Genomic DNA, 18,271 nt, shown 5'->3' on the forward strand with positions numbered 1-18,271 from the left:
CAACCAGAGTGACACATTAATAAGCATGAGCCCTGATATGCCATCATACTGAATGATCTCCAGCTTCACAGACCCATTAACACTGTTCAGTATTAACATATAACTCCAGTTGTGCTAAAGAGCATCACTTGAACTCTGCAGCAATGACAAACCTGAAGCCCCAACCCTTATTTCTACTTGTAGTTGCACCTTTTAGGGCCTTGTGGTGCATCTGGTGGCATTTTTTTGCCCCTTCGTAGCATTTGACTGTTTTTATGAGGTCAAGTTGCTAGCTTGAAGCTCAACCCAGCATGGATGGAAAGTGTGCAAGGTGTGTACTTGAACATCGTGTGTAATAACTTGCTGAGATGTAAATCACATCTTCAGCTGCAGTACTTCTAAACTCTATGTTAATTTTATTGTTTGCTCTTTGTTATGGACATGTATAAGCTTGTTTCATTTTTTAAAGTATGCATTATTTTCTTTTTAGTATTCACCCACGCTATCCACTCTTTGGATGGAGCTACCTTGAGGAATGACTTTGCATCTGTGCTGGAGGAATTTGGCAATCACTATATTCAAGAGGCACTCTATGGATTTGAGGAGACATGTATCATTTGGTTTCCAAATCGCTCCGTTCAGAAGCAACTATGGATGGAATACCAAGATATCAGCAAAGGTTCGTCTTTAAATCAGAAAGAGTGATTTGATATCAAAAAGAGTTATAGTTTGTGGTTATCAGGTCAAATGATCAGCTGTCCCATAGAAAGCGCATACTTAAAGTTCTGACCAGAGTGATGGAGAATTATTTCAAGTGATTTTGCATCAAATTTGTTATAATTTATTTGCATATATATCAAAATGTTATTGAGTCAGTACCTGCCATTATTTATGAAAACCTTATTTGCAAAGTTATATTGTGATTGAGTTGATGGGCAAGGTTAACTTTTGAGAGCTTTTGATTAGGTTTCCCAGTTTTCAGCGAGATGTGGGATGGTGGCCATTTTGATTGAGAATGATTTGTTGGCACTATGAGACTGTGGAATGCTACGTTATAGGTCAGATTTTTTGCCCTGAGCGCAGCATGGAATTGCAGGATATTGGAAACTGCTGTGTGCTTACATCATTCTGTTGTGACCTCTGTAAGGTTGTCTGATCACAAAACCAAGAACTGTGATGCAATATGTTTTTAAAAAGCCTTCTGAGATTATGTTGGAGCTGTTAAAAAGTCTATGTCAATATTTCCAAGGAAAATTATGCACATTTTTTATTTTTAATGTAGCATCTGAGCTATAAACTGATGTATGTGTCTCCATACAGAATTGCTTTGATTCTCAGTGAATTACCATTAAAATCATTCACTGATAAGTTATAACAGCACTGGCACGTGATATGCTAGCTGACCTTGGATGAATGATCGTTATTGTTTTGTGTTTATTATCAATACAGGATTATCTTACACAGTTGACATTTCTACTGATGTGTCTGATACCTATTAAGTTTGAAAATGTAGTAATGAGGAAGATTAGAATGGAACCCATCACCTTGAGTTTCTACTCCAAACCGTATCGGTCCATGAATTCCAATGATTCCCAAAATAGGTCTAAAGTGGATCTAGTATACAATGGATTAGCATTAGCTTGTCCTGTACAATTTTATTCTGGAAAGAGAATAGGGAATAAGTGACTATGGAGAGAAATGGATGGTTAAATTTTCAGGTAAACACCCTTCATCTGGAGTATTCATTTCTTTCCATAGATGCTGCCAGACCCACTGAGTTCCTCCAGTCCAGAAGAATGACCTTGACCCAAAATGTTGACTATACATTCCCCCCATAGAGGCTGCTGGGCCTACTGAGTAGCCTCTGTGCTTTGCATGTTGAGGCAATAAGTAACTGTTTCTCTGTTTGCTCTTTACTATTGAACAGAATATTGATAAGTACTGTCTTTGAGTCGTAGACCATGACGGTAATGTACAGGTCCTTTGGCCCAAATAGTCCATATTGACCTAAAGTGCTCACCCAGCTAAACCCAATTCTTTGCATTCAGCCCCTGCATCTTAAAGTTTAAGCCTACTCCTCCATGTAACTATCCAATTGCTCCTCAAATGAAACTACTATACCTACCTCAACCACTTCTTCTGACAACTCATTCCAAGCACTCACCACACTCTGCATGGAAACGTCCCTCATGTTTTTATTAAATCTTTCCTCCCTAGTCCTAAATCTATTCCCTCTAGTTTTGTACTGCCCTGCCTGGGGAAAAGATGTTCACGGTCCATTTTAACAAAGACTCTCATAATCTCAAACATTCCTACAAGGTCATTCTTCATTCTCCCACGTTCCAAGGAATAAAGACCTAGACTGGACAGCCTTTCTCTCTAATCCAGACCCTCTAATCCTGGCAAAATCCTTGTAAGTCTTTTGTGCACTCTTTCCAGTTTAAACACATCTTCCCTACAAGGTAACCAAAACTCTCACACACTATTCCAAGTGCAACCTGACTTGGAGTACTTAAAGAGGAGGTAGGTAACTTTTAAGATCAGGGATTTAGCTGAGAATAAGGGTTGAGCCTTGAGATAGATCAGCCCAGTCATACTGATTGTGAGGCAGGCTTGAGGAACGAGATGATCTACTCTTGCTCCTGCTTTCTTGAGTTCCTGTGCTTGTTCTAAGTACAGGACTCTCTTTTTGCTTCCAGTTGAGATTTTTCATTTCAAGATATGACTTTTTGAAAGTCAGTGATTTAAGGACAGCTTCAATGTATTAATAAATACTCCTCCATTTTGATTTTGGACTCACAATGCTATGACTTTTTTTTTGTGTTCAATCTGAACCAGAAATGAAAGTTACAGAAGTTTAACATAAATCTGTACTGTCAAATAAAACAAGTCGCAGGTTCTATTCAGCTCAGTTTATGTGACACAGCTATTGTGGAGTCAAGTGTTACATGAGGAAGCAAATTAGGATTGCTTTTGGAGGAAAATAGAAAAAAAAGTATTAAAAATATCAGGTGTTTGACTGGTTTGAGAGGTTTAAGCTGTTTTCTACCTGGTTAAAAGTCACTTTATTCATGTCAATTTGTTGTGGAATAATTCTACGTACTGTATATCTTTGGAGATGGTGATGCCAGACAAACCTCAATGATTTCAGATTAACTGTTCAGTGATCCAGTTGGTCTTTATTGTTTGATATGACTGGTTGATAATATTTGATAACACATCAACTCTCACTGCACTGGAAATCACAATTCATTGTACAAGAACTACTGGGCCATGTTTCAGGAATTCAGTGAAATTAAATATAATTGCAGGTTGTTCTGTTTGACAGTTGCCATGAAGGAGCAGAATCTTGAGACTCTAGGAAAAGCTGAAGAACATATCTCAAACATCAGAAATAAGTCCTGCTCACTGATTTCCTCTTAAATAAACAGAAGATAATTCCCTAGATCCTAATGTCTCTAGATCATTCTTAAATCCTGGGTACCCCACAAGGATGTCATGCAAAGTGTCATTGAGTCTGGAGGTGCTCACAGAGATTTCAATAGTTATTATGATCTCCATCCGCTACTACCTTTAGTGTTAAGCAGCCGCTGACTGATAAACAAAAAATTTGAGGAAAGTTAGAATGAGAAAATACACTTTCTTAACGAACCTTCAGCTTTCTTGTTGGTGTCTAGACATTAATTTCCCGAGAATGGCATCCCCACTAACAGCTGAAGCACTCTACTGATAAAATTCACTAGCAGAATCGATTATATGAAGAAAACCACTGTAAGTGGAATAATGTTAAATGAATACTACTGCTCTATTATTTCAAATGATTATAATTAGATTTGAGTTTTTCTTGATTTAACCTTCACACTTAATGCAAAATCATTCCAATCCTCATTCTGTGCTAAGGCCATTACACAGCATTTATAGCATGTGCTGAGGGGAAACATAAACTTTAACAGAATACCTTTCCTGATTCTTTCAGCTATACTGCACACACTAGGCTGTTGCATATAGTCACTACAGGAGCTATCAGAATAATGGTTTGGTAATTTTATTCTCTGACTTACCCAACCCCATGATCTCTTTTCTCTGACAAAGGCTGGCCCAGGAAGTGGTGTAATCAACTTGTGCAATAGTTGTCAAGCATTGAGGACTTCAAAAACAATTCAATATGAAGTGCAAAGCCTTCTGAGCAAACTAATGGGTAGTAGTTCATTGGCTTCTTTGATGGAATGTTAGCGGATTGCCAGGCAGCACAGCAACCAGGACACTGCTGTCAGGTAGAGCTTGAGGGTCAAGCCATCCCGTAGCATTCATACATGCTTTGACTTATCCCAACTATGACAGAAATGGAAACATCAACCACGTAAGGGTGCTTTGCATCTTGGTCACATTTCTAGAGCTGGATAAATATCCACAATCATGTCCTGCTCTCAAAATAAACATTTTTCAGATGTGTGACTCTGGAATATAAATGTAGCCTGTTTGAATTTCCAAGAGTAAATTACATCTACATATTATTTTGTACCTCAGGATATACATACTAAATATGTATATAACAGTGACTAGGGGATATTATGTTAAGCTTAAAAAAAAGGCATTAATGCCTTTTTAAGACAGCTTTCCAATTTCCTTTATTTAGTTAGGGAGCTCTTGCCGATTATAACAATTTTGAAATAAATCTGAAACGTTATCTTGCCTGCAGTGTCAAGTATTGTATGTAAGGTGCTCTTCTAGCACAGTAATGACTTTGCTTGTTGATCTTTTATCTTCTTAAACTTTAAATAACACGATAAAATACTTGTATTTTTTCTCTTAACCAAAGCACGTCACTGAGAAGGTGCTCCAATGGCTCTTTGCATGTAAAATCCATCAAACAGGCTCATAGTTAGCTGTAACTTATTGGTGGGAGTGCATCTTCCTAAGTAGAGTTTGAAGGAATGGGGTATTTGTTCAATGATTCCAGTGAGACACTTGGATTCCATTCATCTTAAGCTTATAATGCATTTATGTGACAATATACTTCCAAGGATACAAAATTCCAAGCACACAATTGATTTTTTTAAGCTAAGTTATGAGCCTGTGAATGTCAGACCTAAATATTTCTGTATTTTGTGATTTCTTGAGCATTCTTTGTTCTTTGTAAGAGGAAGATTCAAATTAAGAGGAATATCTTGGCTGAGAGACCTGACTACTAAACGTAGTGTCCACCTGTATACTCCTGAGTAATGGTGGTGAATACATATATATTGTGGTTGGCAGTTGGTTGCTGAATCTCTGTCACCTTCTGCCCAAGCATCTCCCCATTTGGAAAGGAGGAGATCTCATTATGGGTAGGGTGGCAGTCCATATGCACTGGAAGGAACACTTGGAAGATCTCCTGAACTAAGCCTCTGTCTTTGATGTAAGCTTACTTAATGCCTTTCTCAATAATATACTACAGTTTAGGTTTTCCTGGCTGGCAAAAGGTTGGGAAGGTCATCCAGCAAATACAATAAGTAACAAAGCCTCTGGATCAGCAGAAGTACCTAAATGAAGCACTCCATCATGGCAGAGAGGCAGTTTTTGGCCTTAATTCATGACGTTGTCACCCAGAGCTGGGAAGTGGAGAACAGGTCTGGGAATTTTAGAGACGCCACAACTGTCATGATCTTCCTGATGGCAAACATCTGAATTTAGTGTTTATAGAGGGGTACCTCTCTGACTTGCAATATACACCCATCAAAGAGCACCATGGGCATAATCTTCAGAATCAATTTGAAGATAACGAATATTGATACTCAAAAGAAATGCAGAGAGTAAAAGAAATGCAGCTTCTTGCACAGCAGTTGACCTTCTGAACGCTTTAAACTCCAGCAGCCGAACAGTGCTAAAAGAACCATTGCCTGTCCTCTGAAATTTGCTTTCCATCCTCTGTCTCCTCCATAATGATGTGTAAATAATGATTTTTCACCACATATTCAGTATAGAAACAGTCCAAGGGCAGACTGGGGTCAAGCACTGACATTTTTCTCAATGTTGCTTGCTTTAATGTAGCACCTCACTTCCAGTATATTCCCCACTACTTCAGAGACAATCTGTGGAATGATCAGGAAGCTGCTCAACCTTAGTTGTCTCCACTCCAAGACCAAGATCACTCCAATGTCAGTTGTCAGAACACAGTATGAAGGCAATGGATGCGCAGGAGCATACTAAGAGGTCAAGTTTCAAACAATTTTGTTTCCTTCATGGAAGCATATGAGAAATCCTGGCTTATGTTTAGCCAAGTTAACAGGTTGTTTTTAGACAACCGGTCCCACTGCAAGACACTCCAGATAATCAAGATTCATCACAACATAGGTCTTTCCCATATCTCAGCAGAAACCTCACAGCTTGGAGGGATTACACTTGGATGAAGTCCAGTACTCATTGCAAAGCACTAGAAAAGATCATGACTGCCTATAAATAAAATACACTTCCGGAGACTTAGGCAACTAATGATGGACACCTTAAATTACCAACTCTGCCTTCTGAAAATCTTCCAAATCTACTGGGAGGGGCAGGTGAACCATCTTCAGTACCAGCTCCCCCTAGCAGCACTGTAAAATCTGGATTCTTACCATATAGCCAGCTCTGGTGAGCTGTCCAACCCATCTGCAGACCTAGCATCTGATTCCAAACTCAGCTTGTCTCCCTAACCAGAGAATTTCAAGGATAGGGAACATACTGTAAGTAAATCATCAATACCTCCATTAGAAGTTGTAGATCTTTTACCAGCCCAAGAGAGACCCTCGCCTAAGGTTATAGGAGAACCTTCTGGGGATGCATCAATAACTTTGATCTTTACAGGAGTACATGGTGACCAGATCAATCAATGGAAGGACTGTGCAGGCACCCATTGGCCCATCAGGTTATACCTGTTCCACCTGTGTGAAGTCTGTGAATCACCCATTGGTCTCATCTGTCATACTGGCCAAAGGAACTAGGTAAAGGATGAATTGAAGGAAATTTATATTAGGCAAGAAACAGTGTTGGATAGACTGTTGAGTCTGAAGGCTGATAAGTCCCCGGGACCTGATGGTCTGCATCCCAGGGTACTTAAAGAGGTGGCTCTAGAAATCGTGGATGCATTGGTAATCATTTTCAAATGTTCTATAGATTCAGGAACAGTTCCTGCTGCTTGGAGGGTGGCTAATGTTGTCCCACTTTTCAAGAAAGGAGGGAGAGAGAAAGCAGGGAATTATAGACCGGTTAGCCTGATGTCAGTGGTGGGAAATTTGCTGGAGTCAATTATAAAAGAGGAAATTACAACACATTTGGATAGCAGTAGAAGGATCAGTCTGAGTCAGCATGGATTTATGAAGGGAAAATCATGCTTGACTAATCTTCTGGAATTTTTTGAGGATGTAACTATGAAAATGGACAAGGGAGAGCCAGTGGATGTAGTGTACCTGGACTTCCAGAAAGCTTTTAATAAAGTCCCACATAGGAGATTAGTGGGCAAAATTAAGGCACATGGTATTGTGGGCAGAGTACTGACATAGATTGAAAATTGGCTGGCTGACAGGAAATAAAGAGCAGTGATTAACGGGTCCCTTTCGGAATGGCAGGCTGTGACCAGTGGGGTACCAAAAGGTTCGTTGCTGGGACCACAGCTGTTTACAATATACATTAATGATTTAGATGAAGGCATTAAAAGTAACATTAGCAGATTTGCTGATGACACAAAGCTGGGTGATAGTGTGAAACGTCAGGAGGATGTTATGATAATGCAGGGTGACTTGGACAGGTTGGGTGTGTGGGTAAATGTATGGCAGTTGCAATTTAATGTGGATAAATGTGAGGTTATCCACTTTGGTGGCAAGAACAGGAAGGCAGATTACTATCTAAATGGAGTCAAGTTAGGAAAAGGGGAAGTACAACGAGATCTGGGTGTTCTTGTACATCAGTCAATGAAAGCAAGCATGCAGGTACAGCAGGCAGTGAAGAAAGCTAATGGCATGCTGGCTTTTATAACAAGAGGAATTGAGTATAGGTGTAAAGAGGTCCTTCTGCAGCTGTACGGGGCCCTGGTGAGACCTCACCTGGAGTATTGTGTGCTGTTTTGGTCTCCAAATTTGAGGAAGGATATTCTTGCTATTGAGGGAGTGCAGCGTAGGTTCACAAGGTTAATTCCTGGAATGGCGGGACTGTCATATGTTGAAAGATTGGAGTTGCTGGGCTTGTATACACTGGAATTTAGAAGGATGAGAGGGGATCTGATTGAAAATATAAGATTATTAAGGGATTGGACACACTGGAGGCAGGAAGCATGTTCCCGCTGATGGGTGAGTCCAGAACTGGAAGCCACTGTTTAAGAATAAGGGGTAGGCAATTTAGAACAGAGATGCGGAAAAACTTTTTCACCCAGAGAGTGGTGGATACATAGAATGCTCTGCCCCAGAAGGCAGTGGAGGCCAAGTCTTTGGATGCATTCAAGAGAGAGTTAGATAGAGCTCTTATAGATAGTGGGGTCAAGGGATATGGGGAGAGGGCAGGAACAGGTTACTGATTGTGTATGATCAGCCATGATCACAGTGAATGGCGGTGCTGGCTAGAAGGGCTGAATGGCCTACTCCTGCACCTACTGTCTATTGTCTATTGTCTATTGTCATTTCAAAATGCATAGAACTGTAATAAAGGCAAGTTATTCTTGGCTCTGAGAGACAAAAAAAAAGAGAAAACATTATAGGGACAAAGGTAACCCATGACAGGAGGCCTTTGGCCAGGAAATTAAACTGCTGGGTTTTAATTCCTTGAGACGAAGGACATCTTGTCCCTTTAAGATCCTGGTGCAAGGAACCAGGGCCACTATGCTCATGACTTCCCAGATAGACTCACTACCAGTGACAATGGGCGGGAGAAAGGTGGAAGTAGTTGGTGCTCCAAAGAACCTAAAGGACTGCTCATATTTTTATTTTAAAAAACTATAATCAAGCAGAAGGTATAACTTATTCAAGGATTATTGCTGGGATCAAATCCACCACCCCTTAGACACACTGATGTGAATTGGCAGCAAGGCAATATTGACTGCGAAGCTGCGTCTATGAGAATTCACAACCATGCAATTTCTCACTTATCCCAACTAGAATACTTGTCACATGAAAAGTTTCATAACAGATCCCCATGTAAAAGCAGGATTAAGTCTTCCCATCTCTGAGAATATCCCCCATGCCCTATCAAACTCATGGTTGGGGACTTTCCGTAGACTTTTGCACTAAGTAAGCTGACAGTAGTTACTTGAGAACTGCAAGAAAACCTTGTTTATTTTGTGCAACTCCATGTCTGTAATTATGGGTTGTGATGACAGCACAGAGTGTGCTGCTACTGTGATTGGCTGCTTTTCAACCAATAGTGAAATAGTGCTATCCTTTCCTGATTATATCAAAATCAGGTTAAATATCACTGGCAAATGTCATGATTCTTTTTTGTTTTGTAGCAGCAGTACATTGCAAAATATAATAAAAACAATAAATTAAAATGTATGTTAAATATATGAATATATATATAGTAAATAAGTAGTGCAAAGAGAGATAAAAAAATACGGTGGTAGTATTAATGGATTCATTGTCCATTCAGAATTCTGATGGCAGTGGGGAAGAAGCTGTTCCTTAAATGCTATGTGTGTGTCTTAAGGCTCGTTTCTCTCCTCCTTGATGGTAGCAATGAGAAAAGAGTATGTCCTGGGTGATGGGGTCCTTAATGATGGATGCTGCCTTTTTGAGCCATTGCCTTTGGAAGTGTCCTCAGTGCTGGGGAGGCTAATGCCCATGATGGAACTGGCTGAGCTTACAAATTTCGGCAGCCTCTTCTGTTCCTGTGCAGTGGCCCCTCCATACCAGAATGTGATGCAACCAGTTAGAATGGTACATCTATAGAAAGTTGCAAATGTCTTTGGCAACATACCAAATCTCATCAAACTCCTAATGAAATACAGCCACTGTCATGCTTTCTTTATAATTTCATCAATATGTTCAGATCTTCAGAGATACTGACACTCAAAAACTTGAAACTGCTCACCCTTTCTACCTGTGGTATCTCGAGGAGTGGTGTGTGTTCCCTCAACTTCCCCGTCCTAAAGTCCACAATCAGTTCCTTAGTCTTACTGATGTTGAGTGCAAGGTTGTTGTTACAACACCTCTCAACCAGCTGATTCATCTCACTGCTGTATGCCTCCTTCTCACCATCTGAAATTCACAATGTTCATGCAGTGTTTGGGATTTAATCCTTGGCAATTGGGGTGTAATATATAGACCAAATAACAAGAGAAGGAGTAAAGTAATGCCCGGGCTTAGTGGGTGAAGACACTGTTTTGTAAATAGGCATTTATGGTTCAAAGCTGTGCGGTGACTTGAAACATGATGTGTGAGGGAGTGGTATTAATTAGACAGCTCAGACATTTTAATGGGCTCCTGTATTATTCTTAGAGAAATGCTGTTTAGTAGGTAGTATTATAAAGAGAAAGGCTGCGTGACCAAGGGTTAGGTAGTTAGAGTAAGCAAAAGAACAGCCATTATTATACTGTCAGATTCTTTGTCATTAGGATGCATTGTTAGGAGGCAGTAAAAATAAGAGGGACCAATTTTCATCTCTAACACAGCATGCAAAATGATATTCCTAATTAACAAAAGTAGTATGTTAACCAGGAATCGGTTCTGCCTGATCTCTTCTTCATTTAGCCATGGTCATGCTTAGAGGCAGACTGTCAAGACAGACTGCAACTTCACTGAGATAATCAAAAGGTTTGATAAAGTTTTCTACATGATTGTTTTAGTGGGAAGTGGGTTGGGATCTAACTTGGGTACCCAGCTTGGAATTGTCTGAAGCCACTGGGGTGAGAGTATAATAATAAGGAAACCAAAAGTAGCAGGTGGAACATTATGCCACTACTGAAAGTAAGAAAGATTTGCATTTAAATAGCATGTTTAATGTCCTTTGCTGGATGTCCCATTGTACTTTGCAGCTATTCTCTTACTGTTGACTGTCCTCTATGTTGTAAGGAATGGTGCTGATAAACAGTTAGCACATGATGAACACATAGTGTGATTATGATCAGATTAAATATTGGCCTGAGCATTGGAAGAATGCTTTTCTTCAAAATACTGCCACAAAATCTTCTGTTTAATACCTTATCCACAAAACATTTTCTGCAATGGTGCAAAACTGGACCTTAGTATGTCAGCTTTGTTTTGTTTTTGTGTATGAGGCTCTGCCAAAGCTGACCCTAATTACTAGCTTTGGTTTGCCTAGCATCCCTACCAGCACCAGCGGAGCCTATCAAACAGTTGCCTTTGTGGAGAAAAGATGCCAGATTGCCTGGCCAGTAAATGCTTGGTACATTTCACTGTGCTTTGTGCACTGAGTGGTGAAGTTCTTTCACACCAGCTGGTGTCACGCTTCATCAATAGAGTTGTTATTTGTCTCAGCATGTGTGCTTGTGAACAGGCAGAGTTCTACATTCCACAGCTAGGTGGGATGAACTTCAGCAAAAACCACTGCACCTCTTTTTCCAGATCTTCTTCCTTAGTGACCATTCCAGGGGAAGGATAACAAACTCATCCATGGTGCAGCCATCTCAAAGCAATGTGCAGTGGAATTTCTTGAAGGGTATGACCACCCTCAGTTAAGCAAAGACTGATGCATACTTGGAAGTTCTGAAGATGAGGCATTCTGTCCCATACTTATTTACTTACTCCCTTTATGCTGTTGGAATTTGGGGCAGCAATGAAGGTCCTCCATCTCTGCCTGTCCTTGGCTACTCAGAAGAATTCTTCTTTGCTACTTCTGTAACTATTTTGTTTTAGCAATCAAGGTTTTTAGCCCTGATCTGAACTCCCAAACCTGGAGGGCCAATGGACCACTCTTAGCTTGGCCTCTACCCTTTGACCTTTATAGCATGGGTGACCCTACCAAAAGCCCTGACTCCAGCCAGCATAGCACTCCATTTCGTTGAGGCATACAAATCTCCAATCCACAACAAAGTTGTAGTCCTCTTGGAGGATTATGTGCAATGATTTGACTGGGGAAGCATCCAGCCACATCTACCATCACCTTGTACTGGCCATAGGTGTTACGTTCCATGAAACCTGGGAAAATACAACCTCTACAATGCTGGGAAAAGGCTGCACGTAATGATACTTTGTGTTTTTTTTTGTACCCTGGTCTCTCATGGGTTCCTCAACAATCAGTTTTGCACAGTAGTGCATTAGTCAACATGAAGCGGAGAGTGAGTTTATAAATCTGCCGGGAGCAAAGAATGTTGGGAATGGTGAGGGTCAAGTGCTGCTTGAGGAGTATGGAACAGGTGGCAGAAAAGGAATGTCGGGGCAAGGGGTGGCACAGGTGCAGAGACACACAGCCCTGAGACCCCAGCCAAGGTCATTAGATTCCAAATAATTGGTTTATTGATAATTTGAGAATGTCTTTCAGGAACTTCCTGCTCACTTCCCTCACCCTTCCCCTTTTTTCAACCACGATTCCCTTCTCATTGCCCCCTTCTCACTTTGTGCACAATAGAGATCCATTTCAGAATCAGGGTTTATCATCACTCACATACGTCATGATTTTTTTTTTTGCAGTAGTACAGTGTACATCCAGCCCACACAAGCTCAAGATCTTCACCTGTCTTCTTGCAACTTGGAGCAGTCACACACAAAGGTGGTTAATGTCAGATACTCCATGTGATACTTGCTTACAGTTCATTCATGCCTCAGGATTTGCTTCGATTCATTCAACCACTTGTTTATTAATCTCCTGTCCTTGCAATCATCTTGATATGTGCATGTTTCATCACTTTGGAGACTGTTAAGAGGCTGGTTGGGCTCTAATTCTCATATTGTACCTTTCAACCAAAATTAATTATTCTCAACTTGAATCAAATCCATTTATACCCTTCTTTTCTCATGCAGTCAGTGGACTGGGATGAATTGCACTTTCTAGTGTAATTAATTACATAACTCATCTAAGATCAGTGAATTGAGCACAATTTGTACTTCATCCATTAGCCAGCACCTATAATGGCTCTTAAACATTTGGAAATAATCAACAGCACTGGTCATGATTATCCCTGTCAGTCCTGTGTAAGATAAGAATGTAGAATTCAATCATCAAGGCCCAGTTGCACATTTTAAATTAGTAGAGAAACTCAATGTGGGAGAGTTACAGTGGAAGAGAGAGGTATGATGCAAGAGTCAGAGATGGAATGATAAGAGGAGACAATGAAACAGTCACAGAAACAGACCATTGAAACTGAAATAAACAGAATGATACATGGAAAGAGACATGAATCAACGTGCAGGAATGAAAGAGGCAAACAAGAAGTAGATAAGAACTTAAGATCCACAGTGGATATCCTTCAAAGTAAGTTATTCAATCATGCTTCAGTTTTTGAACAGCCTCTTGTCTAACCCCGTGTGCAGGGCAATTGTTGGTAAAAATAGCATCTTCTGAAGAGGAGTGACATTTAATGGTAGCTTGTCTAGAAAACATGCTAACCCCAAACATAACATTTTGCCTGCACCCCCTGTTTAAGAAGGTTTGCACCACCTATCAGCCACCACCCTCTCAACCAAATGCACAAATTGATCATCTTTCTGAAATTCTCCCCTTTCCAAACTTCTCACAATATTACCAGCTATCCTAAGGTCCTGAGTCATCAACCATGTGGTTAGTCCATGCTATTGTGGTTCCATCTACTTTCCCAATGCTGATCTAATCTCTGACCTCTTCTCTATGCTATTTTCAAGTATTCTAGTAGAGTCCTCCCTCTGAACAACTTTTGCCCCACTATCCTCTCCCCAACTCACTTCCTCTGCCATGGCTACTGTCCACATGATGAACAATTGGCCTTTGCATCTGTAAGTCATGATCAGTCAAATACCATTGCCTCCACTTTCAGGAATGCTCTCCTTCAGATTTGCCAGAAGCCAAATTTGACAATAAGAAGACACACTCCCAAGCCATAATTCCAATGCAGCTGGCTAGGTAGACAGTGTTAGATCGAGTCTATGTTTGTTTCAGTGTTAGCGAGAAATAGTTGGCCGAATAAGTATGGCAATTCTTGGCCCACAAATTCACCCATTTTGACTTAGCTAATTGACAACCAACAAGACAACATTGACAACCAACAACCATCAAGCTGCTCTGTTTATACTCACTGCCTTTACAAGCATACCTCATTGCACACATCAGCTGAGGATATTCTAGTTTTGTAAATGTTTCAAAACATAGCAGCCATTATAATTATATATATTTTTTAATATATTATTTTCTTATATTTCCTTTAATTTTAGCTTTTTTTAAATTGGTGTTTATTTAAAATTTTCCTTTGAGTTCTTTTATTTTAGTTTGGCTGTAATAGTGGTCTCCCATCTGGTTCAGAGATTTGGGTCCCACTCCATGACTCAAATCCATTTTCCAGATAGAGGTCTAAATGCTGTGCTGAGTGCCTGCATTTTCCAGGGAAGGCTGAGGTGACGTCATTGTTCTAGTGGTTGTTAGAGATGTTTTCGACAGAGACCTGGTGTCCTGGCTGATATTTATCGTTCAATCAAAGGCATTTATTCATCTCAGCTATTTGCGGGGTTGCTGCTGTGAATTTCCCCAAAGCAATAGCAGCAATACTTACAGACTGCTAGGGGATCTCAGCAGGTCAAGCAACGTCTATAGAAATTAATAGTCAGCATTTTGGGCTGAGACCCTTCTTCGGGATTGGAAAGGAAGGGGGAAGATGCCAGGATAAAAAGGTGGAGGGAGGGGAAAGAGGATAGCTAGAAGGTGATCGATGAAACAAGGTGGGTGGGAAAGGTAAAGGGCCGGAGAGGAAGAAATCTGATAGAAGAGGAGAGTGGACCACAGGAGAAAGGGGAAGTGGAGGTGATAGGTAGGTGAGAGGTTAAATGCCAGAATGGGGAAGAGAAGAAGAGAGAAGGGAAATACATACTGCTTTGAGAGATCCCACAAATGTGGTGGGGGGGTGGGGGGGAGCCAGAAAAGTACAGTATATTTTAGCTCAGGCCAAGACTGCTATGATGCCCATGAGAGTATCTGCATGAGAAAGAAAATAAACATTGAGCTAGAGAAGTGGGAGGGCAAACAGCAATCCACATATTGTAAAGGCACTTCTCTTAAGAAATTTCTGTTATTCACTGGTGCTGAATAATGTCAATATAAATGATGAGAATTTGAAGACTAGGTTTACCACTTGTCAGAATCTGATACATTGGAATTGCTGTTGCAAAGAATCAGCTATAATCGGTCCCAGTATTTGTTGTGTATAAATTGAATCAAGAGATATTTAAACTGAACTGTTGGTTTCAGTCCTAATTATAGATTGTGTTTGTTTATATATCCCCAGGTACACATTGTCTTACAAACTAAATGCTAAAGCATTATTTCTGGGGGGAAAAAAATCTGTTTTCCTCAAGCATCTTTACTGAGGCAACCAACTCATATAACATACGTTTTCAGAGTTGGTAGCAACCTCTGTAAGATAAGCTGTATTCTCTTCTGTGTGATTTCTTGAACTGGATCTGTTTAACAATCCTTGTTACCATGTGGTTTGCCAAGACTGGAGTGGAATTAGAATACTAATTTCATTAAGTTGTATATCCAATGAGAAATGTGTGATCCATTTTAGGCCTAAAGAGGCTGTGTAACGTATGGGATTATTGAAATTTTTTCTCTGAATTTTTAAACCAGCAGTGGCATTGTTAGTGCTGCATAGAAATGATGGATGTTTTCTTAAAACTGCAGTTCAGTTTTGAAGTCGCATAGCTCCTTAGCCTCCTTAGCCTTCGGTTATCTCCTTAGCCTCATGTCACGGATTTACGACAGCCTGTAAGTCCCCATTTTTATTTCTGAGGGACCAGAGGGAAGTTGTGTCAGCCTTCTTGAAGCTTTTGCACAGCATGTACTGTTCTGTGTTTCTTTCATCATCAGACGTGTATTTTTGTTTACAAAACTCCCTGAAAGCCCTCCAAATGACCACTAGTTCTGTCCAAAACTCGAGAGGTGTAAATAGCGGAATAAGGAATTGGAGGTGAGCAGCTACAGAACAAGAGACTCCAGAAAGCTACAGTGAAAGTAATGTTCTGTTGCCCTGATCCTGCAGGATGATCATACTCAAATGTAGTTTGTGTGGTCACTTGTGTATTCCATCTGCCACTGAGCCACTGCTCAGAAACTATGGTTTATTTAGTTAAAATATGTGCATAATTTATACTCTAACACCTCTGGGTACTAATGACCTGACTGACCCCCCAAGGCAATATTCCAATAGTTGTGTTCTGCCTCACTAAACATCCTCCCTCATCTCCCTCAAGATTTTAATTACAATTGAGAGACACATACACACCTTGAAAATCCCTTGTCCAAGATTTTACTCTGTTCCTTTTGCTTAATTTAAGAAGGGTGGATTAAGGACCTCAGAGCCAACACCTCGAAGGAAGATAAAAAAATAACCCTTGTTATTATAGTCACTTGCACATTATCATTTGTAAAAATAGAGAATAATGGAAATGGCAGAATTACTGCTTGATGCACCATGCCCATTGATGTGGTTGTGGGGGTGGGGAGGCAGAAGGAGGAACTGGAGCAGTACAGGAATAGGCACAGTGAGATGTCTCCTCCAGCTTTGTTCAGGTGAAGGCCATTCATCTGAGCTGCAGTGGGTGGCAAATGATCAGCAGGGTTAAAGCAGGATGGGCATTTTTACCAAAGCCTTAGCATCTTTAGTTCCGGTATCAGAGTTAAGACCCTTGCTATGGGTGGACTAATTTATCAGCAATGAAAGCAGAACTTTCTGCAATATTTGCTAGAACGTCGAACTGTCATCTCAAGGGCTTCACAGCACAATCCTTGCTGACCCCAGGCTGGAGATGTTTGTGGCTTTGTTCTCCAATGCACCTTGTTATGTTTCATCCTTGTGGGTCATTTTTAATTACAGAAAATGCTGGGGGTGCAACATCATATTCAAAGAAGGGAATTATTGGAGTAATACATCAGAGTTTATCTGAAACACCTATTAGTGATTTTCTTTTAGTCTTGTTCAAAATTCAAAGTAAATTTATTATCTAAGTATGTATATGTCACTATATGCTACCTTGAAATTAATTTTCTTACAAGCATTCACAGTGGAACAGAGAAATACCATAGCATCAATGAAAACCTACACATATACAAAGACTGGCAAACAATGTGCACAAGAAGACAAACTAAGCAAAAAATAAATAAACAAACAAACCAACAAATAATTAATGAGAATATGAGTTGTAGAATCATTGAAATTGAGTCCATTGGTTGTGGAATCATTCAGAGTTCAGGTGAGTTCAGTCATCCAGGCTGGTTGATGGTTGAAGGGTACTAACTGTTCCTGAAGCTGGCGATGCTGAACACAGGACTGCAGTATCTTCTTCCCGATGGCAGCAGCGAGAAGAGAGCATGGCCTGGATGGTGCAATCTATCACTTACACTTATATAACAAGGTGCATTGGAGAACAAAGCCACAACCATCTCCAGTCTGGGGTCAGCAAGGATTGTGCTGTGAAGCCCTTGACGTTCTAGCAAATATTGCAGAAAATTCTGCTTTCATTGCTGATAAATTAGTCCACCCATAGCAAGGGTCTTTGATCAATCCTAAGGGTATCTTGCAGATTTTGCTGGTTGCAGGCAGCACCCACAAATAAGTATGGTTGCATTCCTAGAAAGAGGACATATCACATTTTTCCGTGTCACTTAGCTGCATAATCTGTGTATGAATCAAGAAACATGAGGAAAAAATAAATTTTGTTTTGATTTATGTTCTTTTTCACATAAATTCCATGAGACTAAATTCATTCCATACCTCAAATATTTGGACAATCATTCATGAATTCTGTAAGAGCAAATTTCTGCAACTGAACAGCTGTTTTGATGAATTAGTTGCAACAAAAGGACAAAGTTTGAAAACTTAGAACAATAAATTTTAAAACATTGGCAGGTAATCACAGTATGCTTTAGTACACAAGGATGTATCATAGCAGAAATGTTTTCATTCACTTTGGTGACAGTTGTATTAAGTAAGTCGAGGGGATTCCTGGATTACCCAGCGTCGAGAGAATTCTGATCTTTATATTAGATATGCAGTGAAAGCATTTTTATTTCCCTAAGATACAAATTACTTCAACAATATATCAAAAAAATTACAGATAAAGTAGGTATGGATATTTCAAAACATAATTTTCTCTAGTTCTTCACTGAAGTTTAGAAGCAGACGGCAGGTGAGATGCACAAGTCAGAGAGT

The 18,271-nt window shown here is 40.1% G+C and overlaps 1 protein-coding gene across 1 annotated transcript in view; it reads left to right on the forward strand.

Moving 5' to 3' along the window:
• The window catches only part of astn1 (astrotactin 1), a 2,712,832-nt gene that overhangs the window by 2,346,346 nt on the left and 348,215 nt on the right, over positions 1 to 18,271 (forward strand). Inside the window, exon 16 of the mRNA XM_059984849.1 lies at positions 470 to 658. Within this exon, the coding sequence (XP_059840832.1) occupies positions 470 to 658 (189 nt within the window). The remainder of the gene's footprint in view (positions 1 to 469; positions 659 to 18,271) is intronic.

This window comes from Hypanus sabinus, chromosome 11 (genome assembly GCF_030144855.1).
Source record: "Hypanus sabinus isolate sHypSab1 chromosome 11, sHypSab1.hap1, whole genome shotgun sequence".
Lineage (NCBI taxonomy): Eukaryota > Metazoa > Chordata > Chondrichthyes > Myliobatiformes > Dasyatidae > Hypanus > Hypanus sabinus.